At 42.1% G+C, this 20,604-nt stretch overlaps 1 protein-coding gene across 5 annotated transcripts in view; it reads right to left on the minus strand.

Moving 5' to 3' along the window:
- Positions 1 to 9,737: 9,737 nt before the first annotated feature.
- The window catches only part of IMP3 (IMP U3 small nucleolar ribonucleoprotein 3), a 64,720-nt gene continuing 53,853 nt past the window's right edge, over positions 9,738 to 20,604 (minus strand). For 3 of the 5 annotated variants that reach the window (XM_053468651.1, XM_053468649.1, XM_053468647.1), the window contains 4 exons: positions 18,122 to 18,201; positions 16,503 to 16,557; positions 14,820 to 14,892; positions 9,738 to 10,335 (listed from right to left, as the gene is read on the minus strand). In XM_053468651.1, coding sequence (XP_053324626.1) covers positions 10,309 to 10,335; positions 14,820 to 14,892; positions 16,503 to 16,557; positions 18,122 to 18,201 — 235 coding nt within the window. In that variant the 3' untranslated portion in view covers positions 9,738 to 10,308. The remainder of the gene's footprint in view (positions 10,336 to 14,819; positions 14,893 to 16,502; positions 16,558 to 18,121; positions 18,202 to 20,604) is intronic. The other 2 variants (XM_053468650.1, XM_053468648.1) reach the window with 1 other exon arrangement.

Genomic DNA, 20,604 nt, shown 5'->3' on the forward strand with positions numbered 1-20,604 from the left:
CTATTTCTCTTATTAATGGAGACATGAAAATCTACACGGCAATATTGGCGAACAGGTTGAAGCAATAACGGCCCTAATCCACCCAAGCCTATAGTAACATTAGACGCATTATTGGTATACTTGATGTTACGAATTTACAAAAAAAATCTTTGTCGTCTTGCATTAGATGCAGAGAAAGCCTTTGATCTACGCGATACGCGATTCGCGTAGAGCTCTACACGCTGCCTGGACTAAGCACCGGGGACTCAGATGCAGGGGACCTGGATCCTCCTGTGTTATGCCCCCCCGCCAACTTACCGGTGCTTCTGAGTCCCCGGTGCTTAGTCCGGGCAGCGTGTAGAGCTCTACGCGATTCACGTAGACAACTTCCACTCAAGCGCGTAGAGCTCTACATGCTTCCCGGACTAAGCACCGGGGACTCAGATGCAGGGGACCTGGATCCTCCTGTGTTATTCCCCCCTCCCCCCCAACTTACCGGTGCTTCTGTGTCCCCGGTGCTTAGTCCGGGCAGCGTATAGAGCTCTACGTGATTCACGTAGACAACTTCTGGTCAAGCGCGTAGAGCTCTACACGCTGCCCGGACTATGCACTGGGGGCTCAGAAGCACCGGTAAGTTTGGAGGAGGGAGGAGTGTTAAATGGGGGGGGGCATAAGGCATTTCTGGAGGCAGAGTACTCTGTGAAATGCCTTTTAACCCCCTTAATGCCACTCTGCCTCCAGAAATGCCTTTTAACCCTCTACGCGCCACTCTGCCCCATAATATGCCTTTTAACCCCCTAAATGCCAGAGTGGCATATAGGGGTATAAGGCAATTCTTGAGGCAGAGTGGCACATAGGGGGGTCAAAAGGCATATCATGGGGCACAGTGGCATATAGAGGGTTAAAAGGCATATCATGGGGCACAGTGGCATTTAGAGGGTATAAGGCATTTCTGGGGCAGAGGGGCAAGTCTGGGGGCAGATGTGCATAACTGGGGGAGCAGGTTGAAAAAAAGGAAATAAAAAAAACAAAATATTTTTCTCAATCATAGCTTTTATTAACAAACAATTGTCACGGATCTGGCTAGTCCGACCGACTACCTCGCTGTCTTGTGCTCCCTTAGCCTGGGACAACAGACAACAGGGGGAGGGGGGGGGGACTGATTTATACAACATTAAACTGAAAGAATGGCGGTCACTCCCTGGTGGCAGATCCTGGCTGTCTGCTGGAGATAATCCCCTCAGTCACTGATGAGATGATACTGCTGGGGTAGCCACAGAAGGCTTTACAAACCCAGGGCCCATAGTCAATAGGGGGGAGGCTGGCAGTCAGGCTTCTCCAGTGGTCCCAGTGATGGAGGCTTCCGTCACAATTCTCCCCCCTCCGAATTGGACTGACACCCCAAACGAGTTTATTTGGCCCATCAATGCCCTCCCAAAATTGGTGCTCCTGCTGCTGCTGGGGAGATGGGCCGGCTGCGCCATCTCCCGGGTACCGCTGGGGAGGGATGCCTCCTGCATCCCCTCCCTGGTGCTCCTGCTGCCGTTGAGGAGGGAGGTCAGGTTGATCCGGTCCCGGAATTAGGTTCTGCCGCTGGGGAGATGGACCAGCTGTTCCACCTCCCTGCTTCTGCTGGGGAGGCGGGTCGGCTGCTGTGTCTCCCTGAATTCCTGCAGCTTTGGTATGTGCTGGGCAGAGGCCAGCAATGCTCTGTCCGGTTGCCAGCTCTTCAGCTGGGGTTAGGGAATCTTGTGGGTCGGCCTGCCGCTGGGGAGGGAGGACCGGTTCCTCTGCTCCCGGACATGTGAGCTGCCGCTGGGGAGATGGGCCCGCTGCCGCATCTTCCTGGATCCCTGTAGCCATTGAAGGTGTGGGGCAGAAGCCAGCAGCGCTCTGCCCTGTTGCTAGCTCTTCAGCTAGGTGGGTGCTAGTGGAGACCGCAGTCCCATCCACTACCCCCAGAAAACTTTCTTCCTTTCCCTGGGAAGGGAAGCCAATTGCAAGCCCTCCCGGACCAACATCCTCAGATGTAAAATCAATTAGATCCACAATCTCTGGATCTGGTTGTGGTGTAAAGTCACATAGCTCTGGTATCGGATCTGGATTAGCTGCCCAGTATCCCTGTGACTAAGGGGTGGAGACCGCAGTCCCATCCACCCCGCCTGGATCAACATCCTCAGATGAACACTCAATCACATCCACAAAATCCCTGGACACTGGGGCATTCTGTTGAACACGGTCGAACAGTTTTTTATACGCCTTTTCCAGTTCCCACTCCTGTGTAATTAAAAAGTCTAAATCACCTTTAAGTCCTAGTGCATCTGGGAGGTCCCACTCCCTGAAATCCCGGATGTCCTCAATCCGCCACTCCGCTGTACTTCCGAAGTCCGGATCCTCCTGAAGACTATCCCATAATAATCCCTGGCCCACCAAAGTCATAGCCCTCTGGAGAACATTCTTTCGCAGTTCCCCAATATGCTTGTTCTGTATACCACTGCAGAGCCCTATAGTGACCTTCCAGCTCTACCTCCTGTTGGACCAGCTTGTCCAATTCGGATACCCATTGCTCCTGGGGTTGCTGTCCCAGGAATGACATCCGTAGTTCCCGCTGGTCTCTAATCTTTTGTTCGGAGCTTGGAAGACACTGACCCCGGCATATAACAGCCCTCTGCCATAGTGACCGTCAAACCAGTTGCCTCAGATTCTGGTATTGTTCTGTAGGCAGGGCAGTGGTGTAGCAGGAGAGGATGACCTGCAGCAGCCCCTGGAATTCTGATACCACATCCATGTCCTCGTCAAGGCGACCGAAGTCTGCCGTCCTGGTCAATACCGGTAGAAAGGAAGTGTCCCTCAGACTAAGAAGCAATCCCACCGCTGCCACCAATGTCACGGATCTGGCTAGTCCGACCGACTACCTCGCTGTCTTGTGCTCCCTTAGCCTGGGACAATACACTTTCCCCGGTCCCCCAGTCACTAGCCGAGACTCAGTGTAGGGTAAAACCAAACGAAGACCGATTTATTTCTCACACACAGGACTGGATATATCCAGCAAAACACATATTTACATAAAACAAGATATTGGGACACAAACCGCCCCCTTAATCTGCCTCCCAGAGACAACAGGGGCAGTAATGGGATTAACAATACAATGGGGGGGGGACTGATTTATACAACATTAAACTGAAAGAATGGCGGTCACTCCATGGTGGCAGATCCTGGCTGTCTGCTGGAGATAATCCCCTCAGCCAGTGATGAGGTGATACTGCTGGGGGTAGCCACAGAAGCCTTTACAAACCCAGGGTCCATAATCAATAGGGAGGAGGCTGGCAGTCAGGCTTCTCCAGTGGTCCCAGTGATGGAGGCTTCCGTCACAACAATTGTTCACATAGTTTGCATGGATTAACATTTACTGGTAAAACGTTTTTCCTATAGGGTCGTCTTATATTCAGGCTTTTTCTTTTTTTCATAAATTAATATTCAGATTTTGGGGGTTCGTCTTATAATCAGGGTCGTCTTATAATCGAGCAAATACGGTATTTCAAATTACAAGCTAAACGAATAATTCTACGGGAATATAAATTAATTTGGAAATTACAAGATCTTAATTCCTTGGTCTTAAAAACAACAATAAGGTCTTGGATAATACGGAACTGGATATTATAGAATCTATTATTCCAGATATAAGTCTAAGGATATGGAAAATTGTTGGAATTAAGGCAATAAAATATATCAAGACATTATAAAACTATTTGATCAATTGTCTCAGTATAATCTACCCAGCTCAGAAATATTTAACTATTTAAGAATAGGGTAGTGGATGCATGGAATAGCCTTCCAGCAGAAGTGGTAGATGTTAATACAGTGAAGACACGTGAGCAAGCATGGGATATGCATAAGACTAAGCTAGATAGGATAAGGCCAAGTACTAAGGAAAGTATTCAGAGGTTGGGCAGACTGAATGGGCCGAATTGTTTTTATCTGCTGTCACTTTCTATGTTTCTATGTTTAACCTATGACTTTCTTGAGCCTGTTGCAGGGCAGATAGGCAAATAATTTATTAGAAACACAATTTTTCAAATGACTGTTAAGCAGGTAGTTCTTTAGAATGTTATGTAACATACAAACTGTTGTGCAACAGCATAACAAGGCTGTAATAAGTAGAAATATACTTTTGTTCTTCTTATATGCACTCACAGTATGTTTTTATCACTCTTGCTATTCTTTTGAAGCTTCAGTAGGATTCCATTTTTGGTTTGCCTTGAACCAAAAATGTCTTTTAGCAGGGTGGATCCACCTAAAAGCAAGAAAATAGTAAACTAATATATCATGATACTGTCAACAATAGTGAATAAAGACATTTTGTCACATCTGCCTAAAACCTTTTCACAGTATTGTGCATCTGAGCACATTTCATGAAGATTCTGTGTAAATTTGCTCCTTAGCTTTTGCAACAACACTGACGCCAGCGCACTTTCCATGGGGTCTGTGGCTGTAGGTAGACGGCTGCACGAACTGAGTCCTGATGAAACATCCAAACTATCTCCTCCTTCGGGTTCCCAAATAATGTCATGTGTGAGGGGTTTCTCTTGGCTCAAAAGCCTCGTAGGTTTCTTATGCCTTTCACGTAAATGTATAAAAGTTTCAAACTGCAACTGAAATTAATTCTTCATTTTACGAAGCTTAATGCTTTTATCTTGTGGGTACCAAATCACAATCAATGCTGTGATTGGATCTGAAGCAAAGGTAAAGAAATAAACTATCCTGTGTTCCCATTACATTGTTGTGGCGGTCCACCTATAAAGACAAGCAGAGTTTCTATTTGATATCTTTGAGTAATGTGTTGTCAGGGGAATGTTGGGGTTATTTTGATGTTTAAGAGTAGCTTTACCCCCAAATTCATGACTCGGGCCTCAATGGTTAAGCTGTAAAAAAGTTGAAACCTCTTAATCATGATTTGAGGGTGTCTTGACTATGGGAAGTGACAGTATGTTCTTAGACAGATGTGTGTTTATATATTGGAAATATATAGTTTTTATGTGATTAATATATGGGACCACTACAGTGCCTCAAACAAGACATGGACCCAGGAAAGTTATCTGTCAGAATTTAAAGTTAAATATTTTCACAATATAAAAAAATAAAGCATGAATATAAGACCCCATAAGGATTCTTAATATATAAGTGTTAAAACAATACAGAAAAACATATACAATTAAACTAGTGTCGCAGAAAACTATAGCAGGGTAGATTTTGGGAGGCTCCTTCAAAGCAGATTTTATCAGCAGGGGCCAAGTCTAAATGATTTAGGGGTTATTTATAAATACATCAAAAATTCTTATAGATATTTATAGACATTAAATGTCCCCATAAGGAGACCTCTCTATATGCAGTTGATATTAGATTTGAGCTTTAAGCTCTAACCTTTTTGCTTTTCTGGTGTCTGGCTATGGATATTTTTGCTGCAATTAAAACGTGTGAAAGTAACTATGTCTTTACATTATCCAATTTTGATGAAGTAAATATGTATCTTTATCTTTCGTAATACCAGGTATTCCTAATAGCTCTAAAATACGGTTGGCCATTACCGAAAATAGTTGAACATTGGCACAATTCTAACAAATGTTCCCATATCTGAGCCACATCTCCAGCATACATTTGTGTAGCAAGGATAGATTTTACTTAATCTGTCAGGGACTAAGCACCATCTGTGTATTAGTTTACATACTGAAGTTCTATGAGGCAGTGAATATTTTTCTTTAAACTTACTATTCTGTTCCAGGCCTCTGGATCTATTTCTTTACCTCGATCCTTCTCCCACTTTGTCTGTACATTTAGCTTGGAGTTAAGATCATCTTTAACATATAAAAGACGACTGATATATCTGTCTAATTTTAGGATCTTCTGCAAAACTCTTAATTATTTCCTCAGTGTATTTATAATTAGTATAACATCTGTGTATCCAGTGGTTGTTTGTTTGAGCATAAATTCCCTATGACCACCTTTTCTAGGAGGTTGGATTTAACCCCTTAAGGACAATGGGCAGTACCTAAACCTATTGAAAACAATGCATTTTGAGCCCGTACATGTAAGGGCTTTGTCATTAAGGAGTTAATCAATCATCTTATTCGGCTCACCAGGAGTTTTGAAATGCCTGGCATCAGGGGCATCTAGCCCACCTGTCTCTCTCATTGCTGCTCTAATCTTACACTTGTGTTCACCAACTCTCACTGTCACAGTTAGCTATCAGATAACCGGTGTGGGTGTTCAAAGGTTACTGATACCAGCCCTTTAGTCACCCACCCCTAACCCTTAAAGACACCACAAAAACCATGCCAGACTGGCAATACGCTGCCACCACCAAGTTACGTTTTAAGCCGACTACAGCTTATTGATGCTTCGGTAATGCCCAGTACCACACTGAACAATACAGTTTGTTAAAATAAACAAGGAGAACACAGAAAAACCTAATTATACAAAACCCATATAGGTCATCTGCGGGAACCTCGATGTTTTTGTAGAGTTTGAGAATTTTCACAAAAATGTGTTCTTTAGTTTTGAGGGCCTATGTCTGCCCTTTCTAGTTCATTTCTCAGATTGGGGCCCCTCCTATATCAAAACAAATGTGGATGGGGGGGAACTATGCCAGGAGATTGGGGTATATGCCAATGTTTGTTAACCCCTTCGATCTCAGGGGTTTTTGGCACCTCAAGTCCAAGAGCAATTTTGCCGTTTTTGAAGGAGATATCCTGTCCTCCGATGAACTACCGGTACATCCATAAGGGATTGAAGGGGTTAAGGATCCTCAAGAAAATGGGGTGTGTGTGTGTGTGTGTGTGTGTACGTGTGTGCGTGTGTACGTGTGTACAAAAACAAACAGAAAGATGTGCATGTCTTCATCAGCCCTCTTGGTGCGTAAGATACCGTGTCTGTTGTGGTTATCAATCCTCTAACACTGTGAATCTAGGATCCCCCTGGAGGTATGCCCTAGTTCCACTTGGGCTCAAACCATAAAAAAAATAGCTGCCATAAATAAATTTGCATACCTAGACGTGCCTAGTCATCATAGCCATGTTTCTGTAGGTAGAAGCTGTGTTTAAATCAACATGTTATTATGTAAAAGTAAGCTAATACCTTAGACTACATAATCAATCTGGTCTGAAGGTAATCCTCCATCGCCTCCTAAACTACATTTAACTGTCTTGCATCCGTAATCACACTTGATGATAATGTATAGGGATGTTGCATCACTTGTAACTAGTATGTTTTCTTAAGACCTCTTTATGAGACACGTCTTCTCGTTTTAGACATTAGAGATAGCCTGGTCCAATTCTTCCTCGTATGTTTTTTGAATATATTCTCCCATTGTACCATATAGCATAATTTATTAATATAAACCCCCCTTTGTGGCTGTAACAGCCTCCACTCTTCTGGGAAGACTTTCCAGAAGACAGTGTAGTGTGTCTGTGGGAATTTACACCTATTCTGGCAAAATAGCATTTGTGAGGTCAGGCACAGATGACAGCATTCCAATTCAACACAAAGGTGTTCAATGGGGTTAAGGTCAGGGCTCTATGCAGACCACTTGAGTTCTTCCACACCGAACTCATCAAATCATGTGTTTATGGACCTTACTTTGTGAACAGGGGCATAGTCATGCTGGAATATTAAATACCTTCCCCAAACTGGTGCCACTAAATAGGAAGCATACTAGGGCTGAAACAACTAATCGATAAAATCGATAATAAAAATCGTTGTCAGCGAATTTCATCATCGATTAATCGGATCGATTTTTATCGATTATTAAAAGGTTTTTTTCAGAGCAAATGCTCTGAAAAACTCCTCTCCTTATATAATCCGACCTCAAACAGAGATCGGATTATAACACCGGAATCCAGATCCCCCGCAACGCTGCAGGGGAGCTGGATTCCCCTCACTGTCGGCCGGTCTCCCATACATCACTCTGCCTCTCTACCCGGCACCGTTACTGAAGGCACTTTCCCTGCAGCTTCATAGAAGCCTCAGTGTAAGTGAAGGTGAGTAACGGAGTCTGTCTGTGCGATGCAGACCCCCACCGGCTGACAGAGAATCATCCTCTCTGATAGCCGGTGAGGGTTTGCATCGCACAGACAGACTCCGTTACTGCCCTTCACTTACACTGTGGCTTCTATGAAGCTGCAATGAAAGTGCCTTCAGTAACGGAGCCGGGTAGAGAGGCAGAGCGGTGTACGGGAGGGGGAGGAGTCAGAGGGGTGTATGGGAGCCACCCTCCAATACACCACTCTGGCTCCTCCCCCTCTCATACGCCACTCTGCCTCTCTACCTGGCTCCCTGGTGTCTTGTCAGAAACGGAGGTTCACAGGAGGCAGAGTGGAGTATGGGGGGGGAGGAGGCAAAGTGATGTATGGGAGGGGGCGGAGCCAACGTGATGTATGGGAGGGGGCGGAGCCAACGTGATGTATGGGAGGGGGCGGAGGCAGAGTGGAGTATGGGAGGGGAGGAGCCAGAGTGGTGTATGGGAGGAGGCAGAGTGGAGTATAGGAAGGGGAGGAGCCAAAGTGATGTATGGGAGGGGAGGAGGCAGAGTGGTATATGGGAGGGGGAGGAGGCAAAGTGATGTATGGGCAGGGGAGGAGGCAGAGTGGTGTATGGGAGGGGGAGGAGGCAGAGTGGAGTATGAGAGGGGGGGAGGAGCCAGAGTGGTGTATGGGAGGGGAGGAGCCAGAGTGGTGTATGGGTGAGTTATAGTGGTGTATGGGGGGTATTATGAATTTTTAGGGCATATAGGGGGTATAAGGCATATGGATATTAGGCATATCAGGGGGGCATAAACATATCTGGGGGTAAAAGATATATCAGGGGGCTCAGTGGCATATAGGGGGTATAAGACATATCGATATTAGGCATATCAGGGGGGCATAAAACAAATCTGGGGGTAAAAGGTATATCAGGGGGCTCAGTTGCATATCACTGGCATATAAGGAGTATAAGGCATATCAGGGGACACAGTGGAATCTGGCATATAAGAGGTATAAGGCATATATGGGGGCAGAGTGGCAAGCTGGGGGTCAGATGTGCATAACTGGGGGCAGTTTGGTAAATAAAAAAATTTAAACAAGGCTTTTTTCTCAGTTTTTATTAAATATGAAAAATAGTTAACATATGAATTAATATTTATAATAACTTTGTATTAAAACCTATTTTGAGAAGCACTGTGTTTGGGTTCTTGTAGCTTTTATTATTATGTCAGTAAAATAAGAAGGTGAATAGAGAGGCCATTGCAATAAAGAGATGAAAGTGTAAATTGTACGTTTTTTATTGCAATTTTTCTTCAATTTAAAATAATGTATTTTTTTATCCGATTAATCGAAAAAATAATCGGCCAACTAATCGATTATTAAAATAATCGTTAGTTGCAGCCCTAAAGCATACAATTGTCTAAAATGCCTTTTTATGCCGATTACATTTGATAGTAGTCATGTTAGGTTATTACCAGTGTTAATACAACGTTTAATATGTTGTGACTTTGCTTCTTATTTATCTGTGCCAATACCACCCCCTCCACCATTTCCCAAAGCTAAGCCCTGTCATGAATCTACTCTAACTAAACATTTAAATTTATCATTACCTCCAGTTTAAAATCTCATCTATCCCTCTAACCATCCTCTAAGACCTCATCATTGAGGTAATGATTTGTGTTATGTAGATCACTTGGGGCAGTTTCAAATTTTACAGCAGATATAAACTTTGCGTAGAAACAATAAAAAAAAGATTTATTTTTAACAGTAACACCAGTCCAAAACCCCCAACCCTCTGAAATGCTAATTTGATGTTTTTCTCATATATTTAGTTACTACAAGTACATGATATCTCTAACTATTCCTAATCAGACGATGATTGTGTAATTATGTTTGTGACAGAATTTTACAATTATGAAGTCTGCAGTACTGCAGTTAGTTATAGGAAATAAAATCAAAATACAAATTTAATTCTCATATAGCCACACCCTAAATACATAAACAAAAACTGTTTTTCACCTAAAGACACATGCCTGGCTCATTAAAAGTCTATACAAATTTGTGAATCTCTGTATTCATTTATTTCACCAGGCCATGGTCTTACATGCATAAATATTTCTTACTATAGCAATAAAGATTTCTGGTGAAATACAAGCAGCCTAATGTATATACATTTTGATGTGAAACAGCACGATTCATTATGTCATAAAATGAAGTAGGAACAGGAAAAACAAACAGGGAAGAAACAACACTCTTCTCGTCAGAAATGAACCACACAGTTGTCTTCAGCAGTAGAAACAAATATCTTCTGGTCTTATAAACCAAGGTCAAAATCGTCTCTCTGAAGATTAAAACAAATAATATAGTAAGTGTCCACATACAGAAGGCATCTTGAATCATGCAATCAAAGGTCATATGTCAAGGTAAAATGCATGATGTCCCAAAGCAAATTTTTAAACCCATAATGAAAAAATTAAATGAGTAAGGTGAAGGTTTCAACACTCAATTATAACAAATTCAATAAATGTTATGTAGTGGTTAAAAAACTAAACCAACATGCGCATCCTAAACACTCTTATCCCTATCAACCATAAACTCCCTCCCGTCTTTAACTGTGCCCTATGGAATGCCAGCTAAGTATGCAACAAACTTGCTTGTATACATACATAACCTTTTTCTCTCCCATACTTTTAACCTCCTAGCACTTACTGAAACCTGGATCCCCTCCCATGATACTACTGCCTCTGCTGCACTTTCCTGCTGCATCCTTCTCTCACCTCACTGCACCTTCCAGCATATACCAAGCCCTCCCTCCCTCTCATTCTGTTCATTTGAGGTTCACACAATCAGTCTTTTCTCTCCACTCTCTCTTCAAATTGCAGTAATATAATCGCCCTCCAGTTCTTACCTCGCAGTTTGACCACTTTTCTGCCTGGCTCCCTTTCTTCCTCTCTACTAATATGCCCTGTCTTATTATGGGTGACTTCGATATATCTAAAGGAATGTTAAACAACTCTGCTAGCGCCAAACTCCCCTCCCTGACATCCTCTTCTGGTCTCTCTCAATGGACTAATTCCCCTACACACACACTGAGGGACACTCACTTGATCTGGTTTTCTCCAGATCATGCTCCCTTTCAGATTTCTCCCCCCCCTCCTTCTGTCTGACCACCACTTTCTATGCTTTTCTCCAGTGCTAACCCCTATCAAAACAAACTTGCAGCACTCACCTCATACTTGAAGGCCATTACCAGATAATTCTATTACCCAACTGTCAGCCTCACTAGAACCTCTCTTACCTTCTATTTTAACCCTTTCCTGCCCAGACTCGGCAGCCTCTTTTTATAACAATACACTTGCCTCATCTCAACAGCATAGCTCCAATTAAATGTTACCCCCGAAAATTGAAACGCTAACTGTGGCATACCAAAACCACATGGTTTCTTCAGAAGTGCTGCCGCACGGCTGAACACTTCTTCAGAAAATCCAAATCCAGCGAAGACTTTACTCACTATAAATTCATGCTTCACACCTACAACTCTGCCCTCCCTCTCTACTTTTCCACTCTCATAGCCTCCCTTTCTTCCAACCTGCGACTCCTTTTTTCTACCTTCAACTCCCTTCTCTGTCCCTCCACACCCACACCACAAACCTCTCTCACTGCCCAAGATCTTGCTACCCACTTCAAAGACAAGATTGAGACCATTGGACAATACCTCTCTTCTTTACAACTCCTTCCTACACCACTCATCCCATACTAACTGTCCTTTCCCCTACAACTGAAAGAGAGCCACTATTCTTTCTTCCTCTCACCCAACAACCTGCCCCCTTGACCCCATCCCATCACACCTCAAAGTCCATCACTTGGTCAATCACTTACCCACCTATTTAATCTCTCTCTATCATTTGGAACTGTACCAACAGCCTTCAAGCATGCACTAATCACACCCATTCCAAAAAATCCTTCCTCAGATCCAGTCTACCTACCGCTTCCTGTCTGCTTCCTTTTACCTCTAAGCTGCATGAACTGATTGTGTACAATCGCCTTACTAACTTCCTCTCCTCTAATTCCCTCCTTGACCCCCTACAGTCTGGTTTCAAACCCCTTCACGCTAACAAAAGTGGCAGAGAGCAAGTCATTGGAGAAAACAAAAGGCCACTTCTCCATTCTAATACTGTTGGATCTCTATGCTGCTTTTGATACTGTTGATCACCACCTTCTCCTTGACTCACTTGCTTCTACAGGCATTCGAGATACAACTCTCTCCTGGATCTCCTATCTAACCATTCTCTGGCAAGACATCATCACCTCTTCCACTTTCGGTTGGCATCCCACAAGGCTCTGTCCTTTGGCCCTCTGTTGTTCTCTCTTTATACTTCATCTCTTGGCAAACTAATCAACTAATTTGGCCTCCAGTATCATCTATATGCAGATGATACCCAAATCTACCCTTCTCCTGATCTCTCCATCTCTCATGTCCCGTATTACCAATTGCTTGTCTTCTATTTCTTCATGGATGTCACAACACTACCTGAAACTTTCTAAAACAGAACTGATTATCTTCTCTCCTTCCATCTATATCACCATTAACACGACTATCTCTCCTAAAAACCAGGCCCGATGCCTTAGGGTCATCCTTGACTCTAACCTCTCCTTCATCCCCTACTTTCAGTCCCTCGCCAGATCCTGCCACTTGCACCTAAAAAACTCTTGCATCCACCCATTCCTCACCCAAGAGTCCACAAAAACTCTGATTCATTCACTTATTTCCTGTCTTGACTACTGCAACACTCTTCTGGTTGGCATTCCACTGTCTCGACTCTCTCCTCTACAGTCTGTCCTAAATGCTGCTGCTAGGCTTATCTTCCTCACATGCCGCTTCTCTTCTGCTTCCCCAGTCTTTGAAACCCTCCACTGACTCCCTATTACCTTTAGAATTAAATTTAAAATCCTGGTACTAACATACAGGGCCCTCCATAACACTGCTTTCTCCATACATTTCTGCCCTCATAAGCAAATACTCTCCTACTCAATCCTTACGTTCTTCCCATGGACCAAGGCTCTTCTCACTTATCACCTCTTCCTTTTCCAGTCTATAAGAATTCACTCCGGCTGCCCCATATCTCTGGAATCTACTTCCATCGAACCTTCAGCATTCACCCTCCCTCCCAACATTCAAGAAACATCTCAAAACTCACTTATTCAGAGAAGCATACCATCTTAGCTGCTAGAACCTCCTTGTCATTGATACAACTTCCACACTATCTCACCTTTTCTCTGTGCCTTATGTTTAGCACCCCATTCCCTCAAGATTGTATGTTTAGCACCCCATTCCCTCAAGATTGTAAGCTTGTGAGCAGGGCTCTCTCCACCTAATGTATCGGTTTGTCTTAGTCTGTCAATTCTTGTCTTGTCATACCCCTTGAATATATGTATTGTATTAAGTGCTGTGCAAATTGTTGGCGCTATATAAATAAAAGATAATACTGTATTTGCTCGATTATAAGATGAAAAGAAAAAGCCTGAATATAAGACAACCCTATAGGAAAAACATTTTACCAGTAAATGTTAATTCATGTAAACTATTTTTTTTTAATAAAAGCTATGATTGAGAAATTATTAATTTTTTTTACTTCCTTTTATTTTCCAACCTGCCCCCCAGTTATGCACATCTGCCCCCAGGCTTGTCACTCTGCCCCATAAATGCCTTAAACCCTCTAAATGCCACTGTGCCCCATGATATGCCTTTTAACCCTCTCTATGCCACTGTGCCCCGTGATATGCCTTTTGACCCCCTATATGCCACTCTGGCATTTAGGGGGTTAAAAGGCATATTATGGGGTAGAGTGGCATATAAGGAGGTATAAGGTATTTCAGGAGGCAGAGTGGCATTAAGGGGGTTACAAGGCATATCATAGAGCACTCTGCCTACAAAAATGCCTTATCCCCCCATTTAACACCCCTCCCCCGCAAAAGAGTGCTTCTGACTCCCGGTGTGTTGCCCGGGCAGCGTGTAGACGTCTACACAATTTGCGTAGACAACTTCCGCTGCAGCCGGAAGGAGGTGCGGTTAGCAGCGGGGGTTGTCCGCGTCCATCGCCACTAACCGCACCTCCTTCAGGCTGCAGCGGAAGTTATCTACACAAATCGCTATACACCGGGGACTCAAGCACCGGTACGTGGGGGGTGGTAGGAGTATCCAGGTCCCCTGCAGCGCTGCGGGGGATCTGGATCTTAGTATCATAATCAGACCTGATTATAAGACGACCCCGATTATAAGACGAGGGGTATTTTTCAGAGCATTTGCTCTGGAAAAAACCTCGTCTTATAATCGAGCAAATACGGTAATACTAAACATTTGCATGTCAAATGTATGTATAATGTAATATGCAACACTTTTGAAAAGGTATTGCCGGGCTTTGAAAATTAATTTATATTAAAATAAAAAAAAAAGCATAAAATGCCTATAAAAACACAGAAAATGGTTCTGGCCGTCATATAAATTACTCCTAAATCCTTTTCACGCTGGAAACCCTGCTGGCAATATCCAGATTTGGAATTATAACAAAATATTTGTAGGTATTGGCTGAATATCTTTCAGAGGCCTTTCTTCATAAATGTTATCTTGTAAACACTGTAGGTGCCAGGAAGCTCATGCTGACCACTCAATTGATTAGTATTGATACGCTATATGGTCCCCCATCTATAGTGCCAGGAGATTTTACAGTACTACAGCAGTTAATGGCAACATTAAGCTTGTTAGTCTTATAAATGTACAAAAAAATGTTAGCAAGGCTTCCGCTGAGGTTTTCATAGTGCATGTACCTCCTCGTTGTATTCCATGACATGCTTCTTAATCCTAGAAGAGTCCACCCATGTCACAAAATCTTCCATGTTCCTAAAAATAAAGAAATGCTTTTAAATTGTTGGATTAAATTAAGATTTTGTTTCTTCATATTTTTCTACCTAATGTATTTTTCTGTACATTACCCATTGTTTGTAAAAATAAAACACTCAAAATCAATACAAAAAAAAAAGCATTTACATATTTTACAGATATATATCACAATGTAATGCATACAAAAATAAAAGCAAAGATCGATATGTGGTTATAGATTTTCCACATTTGGTTATAGACAGTTTAAATAAAGTGTACTAGATGTTAGCCACTCTATATTAGACCAACTTTTATTTTTAGGTTGAATCAGCGTCTCTATGTTAGGGGAAGAATCGTATTTGCTCGATTATAAGACGACCCCCCAAAATCTGAATATTAATTTATGAAAAAAGAAAAAGCCTGAATATAAGATGACCCTATAGGAAAAAAGTTTTACCAGTAAATGTTAATTCATGTAAACTGAACATTTTTTTTTTAAAATTAAAGCTATGAGTGGCATATAGGGAGGTATAAGGCATTTCAGGAGGCAGAGTGGCATTAAGGGGGTTAAATATATATATAATGCATATTAAAGCGCAACTAAAGTACATTCTCTTTTACTGGGGTTATCAAACAGTAGTGTTTTATAGCAACAAAAAGGGCGTCACAAGCAAGAAACCATTTAGCCTCTTCAAAACATTAGATGCATGTAATTGGTAACTTGGAATCCAATAATGTCCATAAAGTGCTGCCAAGTCCTCACTTCATGTTGAGTGTCTGACAATGCAGTTGGGGGCAAAGTGGCATATCAGGGAGGCAGAGTGGCATATTAGGGGTGTATAAGGCATATCTGGGGGACAGAGTGGCATATTAGGGGTGTATAAGGCATATCTTGGGGAACAGTGGCATATAGGGGTATAAAGCATATCTGGGGGGCAGGTTGGCAAATAAAAGGAAATCAATAAAAATGAGTGCATTTTTTAGATATGAAAAAAGTTTACATTTGAATAGGGCTGCAACAACTAATCGATAAAATTGTTGCCAATGAATCTATCGATTAGTTGAATAGATTTTTATCGATTATAAGAGGGTTTTTTTTAGGGTATAAAAAGCATATGTGGGGAGGGCAGAGTGGCATATCTGGGAGGCAGAGTGGCAAGCCTGGGCTCAGATGTGCATATCTGAGGGGGCAGGATGGGAAATAAAAACAAGAAATGCATTTTTATCAAAGTTTTTTTTTTATTCTGCCGTTTGTTTTTGACATCCAGTTATTTTAAATAAATGAAGAATTTACATTTTTTTCTCTGATTAATCGAAAATAATAATCAGCCAACTAATCAATTATGAAAATAGTTAGTTGCAGCCCTACATTTGAATATTTACTAGTAATTTTTTTTCCCCTATAGGATAGTCATATTCAGGCTTTCTTTCCTAAATATTCAGGGTTTTTTTGGGGGGGGGGGGGTCATCTTATAATCGAGCAAACACGGTAAATAATTTGAAGATGCTAATGTATGCAAATGCACACTTTACCAGTGAGCAAATAAAGATAGTAACCAGTAATTTATGCAGCGTCTACAACAAAATGAGAGATGTCAGTTTTACTTGTTTGTGACTTTAGAAATCCTTACCTTGTCACCAAGAAGGCTGGATCTGTTATTACTTCTGGTCCTACTCGAATATCTGCTAGAAGCCGTTAAGGAAAGGAAATCAGATGTCTTGCACACCACTTGAAATCAAGAGAAAGTAGGAACTAATGCTAGATATACTTAGATATTACATTTTGTGTAACCTAACTGATAAGGTGCTCACATGTATGTAGACTTATGACAAACTTAAGTAAACAGAACACGAAGAAGAAAAAATATGCAAATAGAAAAGATCATTTCAAGATAGAAGACCAAAATAATCTGAGGGCCTTAGGAAGTTTAAATGTAAGGAGTTTGCGGATAAAAATACCACTATCAAGGCGTTTACCAAGAGAGGTCACCAGGGAAAGACCAAGAAATCAACCGCTACATTCAGAACTTTACTCATCCTGGATCAACTGCCGCTATACATGTTTATAGGTCTGGCCCATTTGTGTTTTATTAATCCAAACACCTAATCTGTACTAAATATCTTACTGTCATTTTATAATAGTTTCTGTATTGTACTCACTTTGCCCAAGTTATTTTCTATTTTCTCCATTACCACCAACAGTATCTCTCCCTCTTCACCAGCATCATCACTTAATTTTTATTGATCCCTTACCATTTTCTCCTCCCTCTCTCTCACCACAGGCACTTTTCACTTTCTATGGTCCCCTACCCCCACTTTTTTTCCTACTGCCCCTACATGCCACAATCCCACCGCTTTTGCCAATACCCTTATGACCTCTGTGACCTCTAAATTCCCCTCCATTTTTTTCTTGACTCACACAGTCCGACTCCACTGCTTAAAAGAAAGCACACACGGGACCCAATATTTTTCCTAACATTCATTTGTCCACCACTTGTTATTCTGCTCTCATTTTTCCCTTGCCCTTCCCTACATATCCCTAAACTCTTAAAAGCACAATAGACAGTAAATTAAGGATGCACCGATATATCGGCAGCCGAAATGGGCATTATCTGCAAAATAAAACTGCCGAAAATAGTTTGCAGGGGCCAGGCTGCTTACCTGTGCGTTGGTCGCACAGTGTGCGAGCAGCGTCTCTTGTACCGGCGAGGAAAACAGGAACCCAGCAGAGTCACGCAAATGCAGGGGGCAGGATAAGAAGTTGTAGAGGGAAGAAGCTGGGCCCCTGCAGAAGTCTGCGAGTGAGTTCTGCAGTTCAGGTAAGGGGGTGGGAGAGGGTGTATGAGCAAGTATGCATGAATGTTTGTGAATGAATGTGTGTGTGATAACATGGATGTGTAAGGGGGGGGATAGCATGGCATACGGATGCTGTAATCACACTCCTATCATGCCCAGGTTCCAGCATGTACTGGTTGCTTGGATATGATAGGAGTGTGATTTTTTTTTGTCCAATTTTGGTGTGTGAACCACATTTTTATTAAAAGTAAGTAACATCTGGGTATGCCTGGGCATGATAGGAGTTTGATTGCTGTTATTTAAAAAAAAAAATAAAAAAAAATATATATATTATATATATATATATATAATTGCTATTAAGGCAGTTGGCATTCAAGTATTTGTTTCAACTGAACAAAAGTTTCCCAATACACATGCCACAAGTGGATTTAAGTTTCCATTCAGAAAAAGATACGTCCTTGCTCAATGAATGTGATAGCAGTCTTTAGGTTTTGTGCCATTCGAAGCTTGACTACAATTGACGGGAGACGCCTCCTGTAAACAAAAAAACAATTTGCTATGGAAATAGCTTCAATACAATACAAATATGAAATAACTGGAATGTTATAAATGTCTGACAAAATAGTGTTTTTGCTTACCCAGACTATTAAGGCGCAGGGCTGCAACTAACGATTATTTTCATAATGTATTAGCTGGCCGATTATTTTTTCGATTAATCGGATAAAAAAAATAAATGTAAATTATTTATTTAAAATAATTTAATAAACAAATTATGTTAAATACAAACAGCAGAATAATAAAAAAACAAAACTTTGATAAAATGCATTTGTCTTTATTTCCCAGCCAGCCCCCCCCAATTTATGCACATTTGAGCTTGCCACGCTGCCTCCCAGACATGCCACTCCACCCCCACATACGCCACTCCACTCTACCCCCACATACGCAACTGTGGCCCCTGATATGCCTTATACCCCCTGATCCACCACTCCATCCTCCCCAAACATGCCACACTGCCTCCCAGACATGCAACGCTGCCCTCCCCACATATGCCACTCCACTCTACCCCAGATATGCCTTATACACCCTGATACACCACTCCCGTCCTCCCCAGACATGCCACACTGCCCTCCCCACATATGCCTTATACCCCCAGATTTGCCTTATACCCTCCAGATATCTCATAGTCCCACACCGACACCATACTTTTATAAATAAGTACTGGGTTAATCTTCACTGCCCGCCGGGATTTAGATTCCCCTTAGTTTGCCCCCCCCTTTACCTCTAACTGCACCTTAAGTTAACTTTATTAAATTAATTAAATTAACCCTAAACACCTCATTAACCATAACTACCCCTAAATTAACCCTAACACCCCATCAACCACAACTACCCTAAATACCCCATTGACCACAACTGCCTCTAAATTAACCCTAAACACACCATCAACCACAACTGCCCCAAATTAACCCTAAAGACCATCAACCACAACACCCCATTAACCACAGCTGCCCCTAAATTAACCCCCACCTCCCCTAACTTTCAGCAGCCCAAATATTAATTTTATACTTACTAGTTAGATGAGTGTCACAGCCATGTGGTTCTGGGAGAAGGAAGGGGCAGGGCCAGTTGTCACAGTGATTACAGGGAGGGACTGGCAAGTAGTAACGGCTGCTATGAGTCACTGAAACTGATTATATAACGAGGGGTATTTTTCAGAGCGTTTGCTCTGAAAAAACCCTCATTTTATAATCGATAAACATTGATTCAACTAATCGATAATGAAATTAGTTGGCAAAAATTATCGATTTTTATCGATTAGTTGTTGCAGGGGAGTAGTCCATTTTAATTAACTGACTTAATAAGGGGTCAACCTCCCAAGTTTATCTTTTCTTGAATCACCTTTCATTAGACAAATCATGCAAGTCTCTCAAACAAATACTGAAGATGCAAAAAACATTAAGAATCCATAAGGTGAGCAACATTAGCAGGGAAAAGGTTTCCATGGTGGAAGGGGCAGGATATGGAGAATTATACAGGCGGTAGCTGATCGTTTAAGCTTGCGCAGTGTAAGGCTTCCCTCAGCCCAACCTGATCGGCTTTAACCCTTTCACTGCTAAGGACGTAATGGTTACATCCTCACAATTGGACTTCAGGTGCTAAGGACGTAGCCACTACGTCCTCAGCAGTGACTTGCCTCGGTGGAAGTCTGTGAACCTCCACCGCCTTCTGCCTCCGTCCTCCAGCGATGACGTCATCTCACAACTTTATTAACAACTGACAATTGTCAGTTAAAGAGGTATGAGGGCATGCTGCTTAGATGCCTGTATCTCAGGCATCTAAGCAGCTACAGACCCCCAACATATACCGTTGGAAAGGTTACCGTCCCACCTTTAAGTTAAAAAAAGATTTGGTGGTCTCTAAAGGCAGATAAAGATTGCCTAGAGACCCCCCAAGTTAAAATTATCTAAAAACAAACTAGTTTAAGTATTCTAGCTAAATGATCACTGTGGTAGCCAATGTTACCACAGTGATCATATAGCTATGAAAAGTCACATTCCCTTTTTAAAAAATGGCCCATACTACATTTTAATCCCATGATCCCTTTGATCATGGGGTTAAATTTAGCCAATGGTAGAGGGAGGCAATTTTTGAAATCCTGATGAACTGTAAATATTAAAATCAGCCATTTAGCCTGTGTGGTAGATGAGTAACCATCTCATCCATGGAGCTCCTTGCATTTTTACTACAAAACTTTTTTTTTTTTTGCTGTAAAAGATTTTTTCTTCTCCCTTTACCATAATTTCTTTCTAAATATTCATATACTGTTTAAAGAAATTATGGCCAAGCGTCACATGAGTGCCCAGAAAGCAGCTGAGTGCCATCTCAGACAGCGCACTAAATAGCGACAGACTATATACCTGGATTGTCATCAGTTAG

Source organism: Spea bombifrons, chromosome 6, assembly GCF_027358695.1.
Source record: "Spea bombifrons isolate aSpeBom1 chromosome 6, aSpeBom1.2.pri, whole genome shotgun sequence".
NCBI lineage: Eukaryota > Metazoa > Chordata > Amphibia > Anura > Pelobatidae > Spea > Spea bombifrons.